General features: G+C 32.6%; 2 protein-coding genes across 2 annotated transcripts; both read right to left on the reverse strand.

Moving 5' to 3' along the window:
* Window positions 1–10,733: 10,733 nt before the first annotated feature.
* LOTGIDRAFT_123233 (hypothetical protein) lies at window positions 10,734–11,420 on the reverse strand (the record flags this gene model as incomplete). The annotated part of the gene is made up of 1 exon (XM_009060627.1): window positions 10,734–11,420. A coding segment is annotated over one exon (687 nt), but the record flags the coding sequence as incomplete, so codon positions are not given.
* A 74-nt stretch (window positions 11,421–11,494) lies between these two features.
* Window positions 11,495–11,794, reverse strand: LOTGIDRAFT_83653 (hypothetical protein; the record flags this gene model as incomplete). Its single annotated transcript, XM_009060502.1, has 1 exon — window positions 11,495–11,794. A coding segment is annotated over one exon (300 nt), but the record flags the coding sequence as incomplete, so codon positions are not given.
* Between the last annotated feature and the right edge of the window lie 3,475 nt (window positions 11,795–15,269).

Raw genomic sequence — 15,269 nt, forward strand, 5'->3', positions numbered from 1 at the left:
TAATCTAATTCACAATCCAAGTCCATAAGATATCAATTAGGTAGACATGATAAATTCTCTGAATAAAAATGAGCTTCCACTGACATTATTTTTGACCAATCATACCTTAGTCTCAGAAACGTGAATTTTTTAGCTGAGTTAATCAGTAATAGTGTTAACAGCTCACCATCGATATTTGAGCTTTCAAATTCAGGTTTGTTCAGAATTATCTGCGTTTTGATGTTAAATGTATCAATTTAAGATGCTCTGTGATATATAGAAAAGACATATATGAGTAAAATGCCTAGTTTGAGATATTTCTGAAGGAATATATGATTTTTGTACATTTGTAGAACTTCTATAGACTATTTAAAGACTCAAATCAAAGTGGTGCAACTGTTCCTATGTTTTGATATTTTTGTTTAATTTCAGATTATTACTACAATCCAACTTTAACTGAAATCTATAATTTTAAGGGTAATACCGTACACACGCTCATTGTGTCCACACTTGCAGGTTGTGATGTAGTCTATCATCAAAATGGTCTGAATAATCTGTACTGGACAGGTCCTAATGGTGATAAAGCACGGTTGAATCTTTTTAAATTTATAAAAGACAATTGGAAAGAAGTAAGTACTAGAGAAGTGTATCTACCAGGGCTGTTGATTTATCTGCGATTGCCAGTCATGTCTGATTGAAGTACCAAAATGACTGGCTGCAATTTTATACCAGAATGGCGAGTCACCAAGTATACACCTGCTCTTCAGTCAGTGTAGGTGAAAAAAATAGTAGACATTAAAAATTCCGCCAACCATAAACAAGGAGATGATTTTAAAGTCACGATCTATAATTTTGTTTTTGAGACACAAAGAAATAAATATTATGTTTTAATGAATAACTGCAGAGTGAGCCATTGTAAACACAATATATTCTATTAGGACATTACATGTTATAGGGTCAAAGTCATTATTACACATACACACTTCTCATTGGGTAAGTCAGCTCGGCCCGCTCGGACTAGTTGCACCTTTATACTGCACTGGACCGAGCCCACCTGCTCTTGAGGGACTCGGCCCATTGAAACTAGCATGGTGCCAAACCCTCTGAACATATTGACCCTGCCACTTTTTCTGCCGAACCATACGCGTTCTGGACTGGGACCTGAATCAGCCCAGATAATTTGTGGCTGTATAAACAGGGCTTATCAAAAAGTGCAAGATTTTGCTGAATTTTTCATGCATTCTCAAGATATTAATTTATGTGTACAGATGTCAATTGTTGATTGGAATTTAATCTACATTTTCTGCTAGATTTTTATAATTATTATTATGCCAAAATGTGTTTAGAATCCACGATAGATCAGTAGTGAATGAATTAAATGTCTATTTCTTTCCATAAGGCTGTTTTAAGAGATATTGAAGCAGTAAGAGAAAATTATCCAAAAGCTAATAAAGGAACTAAGGGTAGTGTTACTTGGATAGAAGAAATGAAAGCAGCATTAGAACATTTGTGTAAACAAGGTCATTTATTTGACATGAATGTAAGTGTTTTTTCTTATTTGATAATTGAACTTTAGGGGGTGGGGGCGGGGGACAGAGTGTAGGTTAGAACACCCAGCCAATACTACACATGCCACATATGTACTGGTACGATTTTCCCGTTACAGCGATGAGACTCAATCTGATGAATGTATTTTCACTCATTTTTGTCCAACAGGAAATGAAATATGACTAAAAACATTTTTTAATACCGCCCTATTTTTAGATTGAATTTGATCAGACGTTTTATAAAGCCCACATACGGCCGTCTGTCTGCCGGTTCACATTTCTTGTATGCATGATAGAGTCTACAGTTTTTATACAATCTTGATGAAACTTGGTATGGATGTATATGTAATTGGTATTAATTGGATGAACAGTTTCAGAGTTATTGCCCTTGTGTGTACAGCGATGAGACATTGTTCATGTTTGAATTTGATTTGATTTTGCCTTGACTTATAGATGATTTAAGATTATTTGAAAATTCATTATTAAACCACTAAAGATTGAGTTATCATTTCTGACAGCTGGTAGAGGGCGTATGTTGTCTTGCCTTGCATGCTATGCGTGTTTATTACTTTGAGCTAATGGCTACTGGAAAGCAATTTTAAGTTTTAACTGATGTCAACTGACTCTTGCAGCTTTAAATTTTGGGATTGTTTTTTCTCTCAACTTCTACAATTTTATTTTGATAGATTTTGATTTTTAATTAACATGTAGATAGACATATTGATTGTCACAAAAAATCTATTTTTCAAAATTTCCATACAATTCCTAGTTTTGAAATTAATCACTATTAAACTTGAAATTTCAACTTTGGGAATTTTAAAGATATTAGAAATGATCAAATTCAACCCAATAGTAACAGGTCAGCTGCCATATTCATATCACTAACTTTTATAAAAGTCAAAATGGTGCCTCAGTGTTAATTAAATAAAGTTAAAAAAAAACAGGAGTACTATTTCTATTGACAAAAAAACAAAATCCACTTATTAAAATTAGTATAAATTGGTATATTTTGGATTTTTATATGCCCACATGAAATGTGGAGGGTATATTGTCATCACCCATGCCAGTCGGTCTGTCCGTCCGTCCACAATTGCTTGTAAACACTCTACAAGGCACAATTCTTGATGGATTTTGACGAAACTCAGTATGATTGTTTGTACTCACCGAATGATGACCTCTATTGAAAATCAGAAAATCGAAAAAAATTTAGTATGAGTTATTGCCCTTGTTCTTGAAAACATGTTCAATTTTTAGCTTGTAAACACTCTAGAAGGATCAATTCTTGACAAATTTTGATGAAACTTGGTAATATTATTCAGTATCACCTCAAAAGAAGTGTATGTCTGAAGGTTGAATATTTCATACTGGTAACTGTTACTGTACTGCCAAATATTTTTATTTAAAATCAAAGCTGCCAGTGGACGTATATTACCTTGCCTGGCAAGCTATCTTTATTTTCAAATTTGGCTTTTCATATTTTCATCAACAATATCATATACCTGATTTATTTCTAAAATCTTTTAACATGTGCTATCTAGAACTATGTATTGGACCTGAATTACTCTACCACTGATAAAATTTCAGAATATGCCTTGCAACAAACTATAAAACACAAATAAACAAATGTACAGTCAAATAACCTAATTTCGTGGTAACCTATTTTTCGTGTATCTCCGGAAATGATTAATAATTCACATGTGCGACCTCGCGTGACCTCCGCATTTGCTTGTTTTGATAAACATGGGTTATCTCTACAATGTCAGCCAGTAGAATGAATCCAGTAGTTTCAAGCAAGGTAAAATGTATTAACGTATACTTTGACAAATACAAAATGGCGGATATCAGTTATAAGGTCACAATCACGTGATCAACTAGCTGATTCTGTGGAACACAATGTGGGCCATATTCTTATGTTGTTTCAGTGACTTTTAGCAATAAATCACGCTACGTATCTTTTTTTGTCAAACACCATTTTTTTTTAAATCATGGTTCTTTGAAGGAATTGTCATTAGTTATAATGAATTGATATTAAAGATAAATACTAAGAGAAGTTAATTATACCACTGGGTATCCATACAACGTGTTTTTCTCGACTTATTTATAAATGAAACATTGTACACGAAAATAGGTGACGCATTTTGCCGCAGCTGTCGAGTTGGTTGCTCATGAAATATGGGTCAAAGTGAAGGATTCATAAAAAAAAATCGAAATAAACCAATTTTAATTACTTTGTAGAGTATCTGAAGAAGCATCTAAGACATAAAAAAAAAATTCTGTTTATTTAACTTTGACGAAATTCAGTGTGAAATTCCTTAGACCCAGAACACGACATGTATAACAATTTTGTCAGATCATGGATGGCAAGTGAGTCACCTGTAGCAAAAAAACAAAACATCCAGATTTCAGTCAGATTTTCTGTCTTGTGTTTCAGAAATGCAGGAAAACATCAAAAAAATGTTATAAAATAATGTTATAGTTAATTTGAATATAATTTTTTTAGATTGTGGAGAGAACAAAGAATGATCTGAAGAAATTAAAAAAGGCGAAAGAGAAAAAAACTGATAGGAAAAAGAAAGAGAAGCCATTTATGAAATTTCCAAATAAAATTGTGAAATATCTGAGATATGGAAATACTTTATTTCTTCTAATCCAAGCTTCTGGTAGTAATACTATTCCAATTGTAAGTTTATCTCAGTATATCTCTTTAAGTAGATTAAAGGGACAGATGCACCATTTTTGTTACCACTCATACTTTAGTCTCGGAATTCTTTTTAGCTAAACCTATCAGTAATAGTTTTCACAGCTCACTGTCGAAAATTTGAGCTATCACTGCCATATGTAGAAAAGACATATATAGAAATAGGAAAAGAAATCCCTAGTTTGAGATATTTTTGAAGGAATTAGGCAATTTTCGTACATTTGTAGTATGTCAAAAGACAAACATTTATTTAAGACTCAAATCAACCCTTCAAGATGGTACATCTGTCCCTGTAATAATAATAATGTATATATTTATCTTTATATTTTTTTTTTCTTGGACATTGTGTGTATTGGTAAGGATTTTAAACTTTCTGAAGACTTCGGGAGGTTAGGCATGTCTTACAAAGAAAAAAAAAAAAAAATTGTGTTTCACTAAAATTCTTACACTTACCCTATCATATCTTTTTTCTTCAGTTATGCTTCAAATTAGATAAAACTTGCTAATTTCTGTTTGAGAACCTTTTTCTAAACTCAAGAATATAATAATCACCATGACAATCTAAATTGATTCTTAGACACAATTTTAAGACAGGTTTCCTTATTTTTTAGTGTCAAATTAAACAAACTATTTGATTAATGAATTATCATTATGTTCATTTTGCATATAATAAGGAGTTTTAACCAATCATAAATGTCCATGTATAAACAAAAAAAGACTTTTTGACCTTTCTTAATCAGTCACTCAATGGAATTCTGCTGGTAATTCTCTTCTAATTTAGCTAATTATGAATTAATTACGGTCTTGTGAGGCAAACAGGTATTTTGTATTCATATTTTGTATTCATATCAGTATTAGCATTTTCATTTTCATAAATGAAAATAAGGGAACCCTTCTTTAATACATTGTGTTTGTTTCTGTTTACTGACATCTTGACCAGTTTGAATCCATGTTCTAGGCCTACGTTCATTAATGCCAGTATTGATATTGATATAGTTATCATATTAGAAGATATTCAATCTATAACCCATCCCTCAAAAGTTAGTTCCATCCCTCAAAAGTTGGTTCCATCCCTCAAAAGTTGGTTCCATCCCTCTAAAGTTAGCCCCATCCCTCAAAAGTTAACCCGATCCCTCAAAAGTTAGCTCCATTCCTCATGAGTTAGTTCCATCCCTGAAAAGTTAGCTCCATCCCTGAAAAGTTAGTTCCATCCCTGAAAAGTTAGTTCCATCCCTGAAAAGTTAGTTCCATCCCTGAAAAGTTAGCTCCATCCCTGAAAAGTTAGCTCCATCCCTGAAAAGTTAGCTCCATTCCGCATGAGTTAGTTCCATCCCTCAAAAGTTAACTCCAGCTCTCAAAAGTTAGCTCCATTCTTCATAAGTTAACCCCATCCCTCAAACGTGAGCCCGTCGCTCAAAAGTTAACCCCATCCCTCAAAAGTTAGTTCCATTCCTCAAAAGTTAGCTCCATCCCTTAAAAGTTAACCCATCCCTCAAAAGTTAACCCCATCCCTCAAAAGTTAGCTCCATTCCACATAAGATAAAATCCAAAATCCAAATATTTGATGGCAAGCTGCTTCCTTCCAAACAAAGCGTCATAACAAGTGATTTGTTTTGATTGGCTGAAATTTTTCTACTAAGACAGCCGGGGCCATTTCGATTGGACAATATTTAGCTTTGAATACGTACTGATTCCTACTGGTATTACCTAGATCTCAAGAAAGTATGAGGGGTAAGGGCGTGGTTTGGACTTGATTACTTTGAATGTTCAATCAGATGCCTGGAAATCGTTTTCAAAGAAACATGGCCCCAAATTGACATCAAGCATTTGCTGATTCTTTGTAATATTTTAGTTTATAGATTGTTCAAGTAGGGAAAGTTTTTTGAAACCAGTGACACATTTGAAATATAGAGGACATGGTGATGATCACTTGGTTCACTATCATTTACCACCAACTGTCAATCAAGTTGTACCTCGTACAGATACAATATGGTGGTTTTGTAAGGTTTATCGCTCTAATGCATTTATTAGGTAAGTTTAAACTATTTTTAATGTATCAGCCCTCAATATTGTAGCCGGTCCCTGGGTGCAAGGGGTTCTCCCCTTCAACCAAAAATAAGGCTTGGGTTCTCGTTCCAAATTTATTATATAACTAAAAAACCTGAAGTGGGGTTAAATGTATATCTGTAAACTATATCTTATAAACTTATAACGACGTGACGTAACATATCTTTTATACAGGCTTTCACTGAATAATGTAGATTTAAACAGATAGCTGACTGAATGACTAGATTTGGTGAAGGAATCAAATCTAGTCTCCACTCTACAAAGTTAATGATGAAAAATGTGGTATCTAATACACACAGTAATTAGGGTGAGGATGAAAACATCTCACCCCAGAAGACAGACAGAAAGGTGAATCCCAAGATATAAATAGAACAAAACAAAGGGGTATTTACAGGTGATTGGCTGGTGCAGTGAAGTATGAAAAACAACTGTTTAAAGGGACAGTCAAATAAACCACACTGTCACATACTCCCCTCCTTTGAAAAAAATGTCGTCCCGTCATTTTACACAATACCAATAATAAAAACACCCTAGTTAAACTAAAAACCACCCTTCCCTACAAACTAAAAACCACAAATAACTTTTAAAGCTTCACAAACAATTTTCCTCCGATCTGATGGTAACAAACTAAATTCATCGGAACACAGATACCTAAAAAGAGATGATGATGTCATGACATCTGAAGTAGTTGCCACCTTTATGACGTAATCTCCATATCGAGATGGTAATCTTCGAGTCCGTCCAGACGTCCTTGTCATAGGTGTTTCTTCTTCTGAGCTGACCGATTTTCCATCTTCAGCAGTGTCGACTACCGCTATTTCTGGTGGAATACAATCGTCAACTTCGTCATCTTTCATAAAATTGCCTCTTTCACTAGATTCTTATGTAAAATTCTTATGGAAAATAGTGCTCAATTCATCAAACAATGGAGATTGTGTATTCTTTACATGTGTTGACAGCATGAGATGAACTCTAGTTAATTAGATATATGTTGGAAGTCTGTTACTGTAGAATATTCTAATTGTCTACTTGTCCCATGTGCTGGCTCACTAATCTGAAGGTCCAGGTTTCAATCCTGGCATAGGTCGAGATAATACCTTCGTATTTTTCAACCCAGTTTTCCCCTGTCAGTGATGCAGGACATGGAAAAAGCGTCCAGTTATTCGGATGGGACAATAAATCCTATGCCGCTACAGGCTGTACTAGTTAATCAACAATACGAAATTGAAAAAGAGTTGGCTAATGCCGCTGTCCTGGCAAAATTTCCCTCATGGCACCCTGCATGGTGTTGCCCGTCATTTCATTTTTACTTGTCCTGTGCCTTTAGTTCTCTAACGTTGCTTATACGTCTAGAGTTCAATTTCCAAGTCCCATTTCCAAAAAATATTTTATACCCAAAACGCTTGTTGACTTGTTGAGGTGACAAAGATTACCTTTTTTGGAATTGGGTCTGCATAATGATGATATATCTATTTATACTAAGATTATGATTTCATTTCTTTTCATTGTTATCTAACAAGTTATCTACCATAGTCCTGTTCTAATGATGACGTTATTCTAAACCAATCAAATTGTGTTATATAGGAATTATTAAGTGTAGAAAATTGTTTTATAGCCAAACCCATAATAGACAATATCATAGCCTCCTTGCAGCTAATAGAAGATGAATGGCATGTAAAGATCATTTTGATTGGCAGGAATAGCTTGAATCATTGCCAGAAAGTGTCTATGGTAGAAAACTTGTTAGATTACAATGGAGCTGAAAAATCTTAGAAGAAAAGAAAGTGAATTGTGATATAATTTAAAGTAAATTTAGGACGTATATTGCCTTGGCTCGCAGTCTTTCTGTTTGATTGTTTCAGTACTTTCATGGCTGTAAAACAAGGAGGTGAAAGTGTTTATACAGAAGATGCAACATATATTCAAGATAAACAATGTCTACCATTAGTATTCAACAATAGATTTTATAGAGTTAATCCTTTCACCAAAAAGTAAGTGTCCATTTTTATCTTGTGTAATTGATTTTATTTAACCCTTATTTAAAAGAAAGTTCGCAACTTTGTCCTTAAATCATTTCATTCCGAATATTGTTATCTCTCTACCACTTCCACTATGGGTTAATCACTGCTTTTTGTGATTGGGTTAATCACTGCTTTTTGTGATTTCACAATTTGCAAATATTACACATGTGCTGATAAGGATGGTAAAGCGAAACGAAATGTATAAAACTTCAGAAGAAATGAGACTGTCCAGAGTTTAGTTTGACTAATATGTAAGTTCTATCACTAGGATTACTGTTTAGAGTATAGTTTGACTAATATGTAAGTTCTATCACTAGGATTACTGTTTAGAGTATAGTTTGACTAATATGTAAGTTCTATCTTTAGGATTACTGTTCAGAGTTTTAACGATGAAGATGAAGAAAGGTGCAGTGATAAAGAAGAACACCAATTTGATAATTTACAGGATGCATTTATAGTGGCCAATGTTTTATTGATCAAGTTAGAAGATAAATTGATATTTGTTGATCCTGTAACATTTGAGAAACAGTCGATACAAGTTTCAGCTCCAAAGTAAGTACAAAATAATCAACATTATGATTCAAAATCTAATATTCTTATGTGTAATGATCAGTTTTGCTTGACATTAAAATAATATTTTTGAATGAGATCTGAGTGAAAAAAAAGTAATAAGTATGTTAACAGTACAATATTGATTACAATATTGATTACAATATGCAATATTGATTACAATATTGAATACAATATACGATATTGAATACAATATTGAATGCATTAATATACAATATTGAATGCATTAATATACAATATTGAATACAATAATATACAATATTGAATACAATAATATACAATATTGACTACAATAATATACAATATTGAATGCAATAATATACAATATTGAACACAATAATGAACAATATTGAATACAATAATATACAATATTGAATACAATAATATACAATATTGAACACAATATACTAGAATTTTATAAACAAGTCAGTTAGACTCAGTACAGTACACATGTTTTTTAGGCACAGGTCATTTAGGCACACTAAGCACACATTTATTAAGGCAAAGTGATATAGGCACATTACAGTACACACGTTTTTTAGGCACAGGTCATTTAGGCACACTAAGCACACATTTATTAAGGCAAAGTGATATAGGCACAAGTTTGTTTTAACTTATTTTCTGTATATTGAGAAAGTCTGTTTGAGGTTGTTTATTAGTTATTTGTCATGCTCTTACCAAATTACTGTGCCTAAATGAAAATGTGCCTAATTGAAGTTATGTCTAAATCACTGTGCCTAAATGACATTCCAGTGAATATAAGTGACCAAAGAGTGTATGCCTAAATAAATATGTGAATAATTGAATGTGTGCCTATATCACTGCCTAAAGCACTGTGCCAAAGATAATGTTGTGCCTAACTGACCACATGCCTAAACTTGTACTTAAAATATTTGTGTCTAAATGACAGTGAACCATTATTTTCGCTCTTCTCTTCATGTGAAGGATCAGGATAATGAAATCAGTATGAGGCTATCAATGTAACAATGATAATGATAATCAAATTGATATTATCTGTTTGTTATTTTGGCTATTCTCTACTGGTGAAAAATGGGATAATGAAATCAGTAATCAGTATAATTAAATTATATAACTCTACCATTTATATATTTGTTATTTTAGCTGTTCTCTACCAGTGAAAAATGGGGATAATGAAATCAGTAATCAGTATGAAGCAATTGATGTTATATATGATAATGATAATGATAACGGTATCACAGAGATAGTATTGGCTATAGATTATCATTTTCTACTTCTACATATTGATGAATCCAGGTAAATAAATATCGGCTTTCACTAACTTTTAAAGCATTTCACTTGGCTGAACTAAAATAAGTAAGTCCTAGTTCATGCCCATTGAAAATGTACCAAACAAACAATACCATTGAAAGAGTACTATTAGCAATGAAAGTATGATGACAATAGCCAGTAGTATTAACAACGAAAGTATCAAAACTATAGATACTAGCATCAACAAAGAAAGTATCTGGACAATAGACAGTAGTATTAACATTGAAAGTATCAGGACAATAAACGGGAGTATCAACAACGAAAGTATCAGGACAATAGACAGTAGTATTAATAATGAAAGTATCAGGACAGTAGGCAGAAGTATTAACAATGAAGGTATGAAGACAATAGACAGTAGTATTAACAATGAAAGTATCGGGACAATAGACAGTAGTGTTAACAATGAAAGTATGATGGCAATAGACAGTAGTATTAACAATGAAGGTATGAAGACTATAGACAGTAGTATTAACAATGAAAATATACAGACAATAGACAGTAGTATTAACAATGAAAGTATGAAGACAATAGACAGAAGTATTAACAATGAAAGTATCAGCACTAAACTGCAATATTATCAAAGAAGCTATGTAGACAACAATAGACAGTAGTATTAACAATGAAAGTATCAGGACAATAGACAGTAGTATTTACATTGAAAGTATCAGCACAATAGGCAGTAGTATTAACAATGAAAGTATCAGGACAATAGACAGTAGTATTAACAATGAAAGTATCAGGACAGTAGGCAGGAGTATTATCAAAGAAGCTATGTAGACAACAATAGACAGTAGTATTAACAATGAAGGTATGAAGACAATAGACAGTAGTATTAACAATGAAGGTATAAAGACAATAGACAGTAGTATTAACAATGAAAGTATCAGGACAACAGACAGGAGTATCAACAAAGAAAGTATCAGGACAATAAGCAGTAGTATTAACATTGAAAATATCAGGACAATAGACAGGTGTATCAACAAAGAAAGTATCAGGACAATAGGCAGTGGTATTAACATTGAAAATATCAGGACAATAGACAGTAGTATTAACAATGAAAGTATCAGGACAATAGGCAGTGGTATTAACAATGAAAGTATCAGGACAATAGGCAGTGGTATTAACAATGAAAGTATCAGGACAATAGGCAGTAGTATTAACATTGAAAATATCAGGACAATAGACAGTAGTATTAACAATGAAAGTATCAGGACAATAGGCAGTAGTATTAACAGTGAAAGTATCAGGACAATGGGCAGTAGTATTAACAATGAAAGTATAAAGACAATAGACAGTAGTGTTAACAATGAAAGTATCAGGACAGTAGTATTAACATTGAAAGTATCAGCACAATAGGCAGTAGTATTAACAATGAAGGTATAAAGACAATAGACAGTAGTGTTAACAATGAAAGTATCAGGACAATAGGCAGTAGTATTAACAATGAAAGTATCAGGACAATAGGCAGTAGTATTAACAGTGAAAGTATCAGGACAATAGGCAGTAGTATTAACAGTGAAAGTATAAAGACAATAGACAGTAGTATTAACAATGAAGGTATGAAGACTATAGGCAGTAGTATTAACAATGCAAGTATAAAGACAATAGACAGTAGTATTAACAATGAAAGTATCAGCACAATAAACTGGAGTATTATCAAAGAAGCTATGTAGACAACAATAGACAGTAGTATAGTACTGTTTATAGGCAAACCAATACTGCTTGAATTAATGTAATTATATGAAATATTGACCTTGTTTTTGCAGTAAAAGTAATATAAATATTGTGTTAAGTATTGAAGTACCTGGTCATCCAACAGAATTTAAACATATTAGTCAACAAGGTAATATAAAGGTTTACAATGTGTTTATAATAAAAACATTTATTTTTATAGCCACAAAATTTCAAGAATTTGTCTTCTCAAGTATTATTCATGAAGACCTAAAGAAGTACTTTTTATACGCCCACATGAAATGTCCAGCCATCCGTCCATCCACACGTAAACACTCTAGAAGGCACAATTCTTGACATATTTTGACAAAACTTGGTATGATTTTTTGTAATCACCAAAGGGTGAACCCTATTGAAAATCGAAAAAATATTTAGCATGAGCCCATGTTCTTGAAATGCTCGTAAACAATCCAGAAGGTGCAATTCTTGACAGATTTTGATGAAACTTGGTGTGAGTGTTTGTTATCAACCAAAGATGAACCCTATTGAAAATGAAAAAAATTGAAAAATATTTAGTATGAGTTATTGCCCTTGTTCTTGAAACCGTGTTCAATTTTTTAGTTTGTAAACACTCTAGAAGGTATAATTCTTAATGGATTTAGATGAAACTTGGTATGAGTGTTAGTTATCACAAAAGGATGAATCCTTTCGAAAATCAGAAGGATCGAAAAATATTTGGTATGAGTTATTGCCCTTGTTCTTGAAAATGTTAGTAAAATTGTTTATTATCCCCCATGGATGAACCATATCAAAAATAAATAAAAATGTTTCATAGGAGTTATTGACCTCGTTCTTAAAACGCTTTCAAATTTAGCTCTTTAAACACTAAAAGGCATGATTCTTGCCAGATTTTGACAAAATTTGGTTTTTTTAATTCAGTACCGTGCTGAAGATTGAATATTTGAGTTTTCACAAGCTAAAAATTGAACACTTTTTCAAGAACAAGGGCAATAACTCATACTCAATATTATTCAGTATCGCCCTTAAGAGTTCAAAAGAAGTGTATGACTGAAGGTTGAATATTTCATACTGGTGATTGTTACTGTACTGCTAAATATTTTTTAAATCAAAGCTGCCAATGGGTGTATATTACCTTGCCTGACAATATGAGCTATTCATATATGAATAGCTAAAGTTTTTATCAACAAGTGAATATTAATCCTAGATTACAGTATCCCTTTGACTGACCAAATAAAAGAATTAATATTAATAATTGTTAATTTCAGCGGGATTTCTAGTTTCTGTAACACAGCATCATAAAGTAGCTGAAGGATATAAAGAACATATATTCCAGTATAGATATAATGGGGAGTTGGTAGGCGTACTACCCTTCCTAGGACCTGGCCCTAGAGATATGTTTACTGTTTATTTAAAGGGCAATGAAAAGATTAATAAGAAATATGAGTCAAGATTAGCTCGAGAAGGATGGTATGGTTATCTTAGAGATGGACATGGTGCTATTATGTGTCTTTATTTAGGAAATTGCTAAATTTTTGTTCATTTTTTGGGAAATATCTTGGGGTTTTAACTGGAAGTGATCTGATGAAAGTATATATCATGTAAGATTTATATTAGTTTAAGGTTTGTGAAATGACACAATACATATGTTAAGGAGTATATAAATGCATAATACATCTTATAGGTTATTCATCACTTCTTTAATAATGTTTCAACTAGTTTTTATCAGATGACATATGAAATTTGTGCAGAGTTTTTAAACAAGTAAATAATACCATGATAGAAACTATGTGTTCTCTGTTTAGTATGAATATCATGTACACTTTTTTATTTCTCAGTAGAGTGCCTCTTCTGCACTATAACAAGATAACTTGTCAGCCATTTCTGTCAGAACCAGGGTTCAATTATGATAAATGTTAGTTATAGAGTATAGAGTTGTGGTATATTTCTAGATTTGGCAGAATGTTATCTCGAAAAAATACTGTTTGATTTGATTCGCTGTTATATATTTTAATTTTGGTTAATCAGTGGAAATATTAGATGACAAAAGAGGTCATTTTGACAGTGATGCGATACAGCTTATATTGAACTCTGGGCTGAACATAACTTCATTCTTGCTAATAGTTACATTCTATCAATCCTTTACCCTTTTCTTGATTTAAAAACATTTTTCAGAATATAAACATATAACTACTTGTCACCTACTGTTAATTACTAAATGATGATTTACTCACTATTTCTATATATGTATTTTCTATATATCAAAGAGTATCTTAAATTGACAAGTCGAGTCGTCATTTTAACATTCAAATGCAGATAATTCTGGACACACATGGATTTGTACGAACAAATTTAGACGTGAGCTGTGAACACTTTTACTGATTGGCTTAGCTTAAAAAAATCCTGTTTCTGAGACTAAAGTATAATTGGTCAGAAAATGAAGCCCCTGTCCCTCTTTAGAGTTTGAAGGAAATATTGCCAATGGCATTACAAAATGCATTTACTTTTACAGAGAAAAATTGTTAGCAACATTACAATTAAATGTGAAGAAAAGCTTGAATACTTTCTAGTCATGTTCTGTTTTTGGGATAAAAATAAGGGTGTACATAGACCTTATTCTCGCCTTGTTTTTGAGACACGGAAAGCGAGGTTCATAACGCAAATTGAATAGCATGGTGACCAAACCACGCCCCCATTCATCATACTTCCTCGGGGCTGTGGTAATAAGACCATATCAAAACCCGTATTCGTGATACGATGATGGCCAGGTCATATAAATGAATAGCCTATGTGGCATTATTAAACAAGAAACTGCCCTTTCTCAAAAATGTATAACAGTAAACTTTCATCTGATAGTATCATTAAAAAGCGTATTCAATACTGATTTTAATGATGTAAAATATGATTAGTTTTGAGTAAGTGGGGTTAGAGAAGGAGGTTTTAAAGATGTCAAGGTGGTGATTTTACTTCAGTTAACTTTGTTTGCGTTGTAAGCCTCATTCAGGATTGAATAAGGTCTATTTCAGCTCTTGATGAAATTTTAAGTATTTTTATTTTAGATGAAGACTGTGATCATTTTGTTACTGTTAAGAAATGTTAAAATACAACAAGAAATTTAGGAGTTATTTAAAACCCGACAAATCTGACCTTACCTGTTGCTGGGAGGTGATAAACATAGCTGTGCCTCAGATGGTACTACAACAACATAATTTACATAGTTGTACAAAGAAGGATCACATATTGGGCACCTTGAGTTGGCTGTTGTCACGGTGCAGAATTTCAAAAACTAGCGATCAAAAAATTGATCACAGCAACTCCCATCAATTGTGACATTTTGAGTCTGGTCCTTACAGTGACCATATCTCATCTGTAACTCACGTCTTAAGGAATGATTGAGATCAGATTTGT

Source organism: Lottia gigantea (assembly GCF_000327385.1).
Source record: "Lottia gigantea unplaced genomic scaffold LOTGIsca_43, whole genome shotgun sequence".
NCBI lineage: Eukaryota > Metazoa > Mollusca > Gastropoda > Lottiidae > Lottia > Lottia gigantea.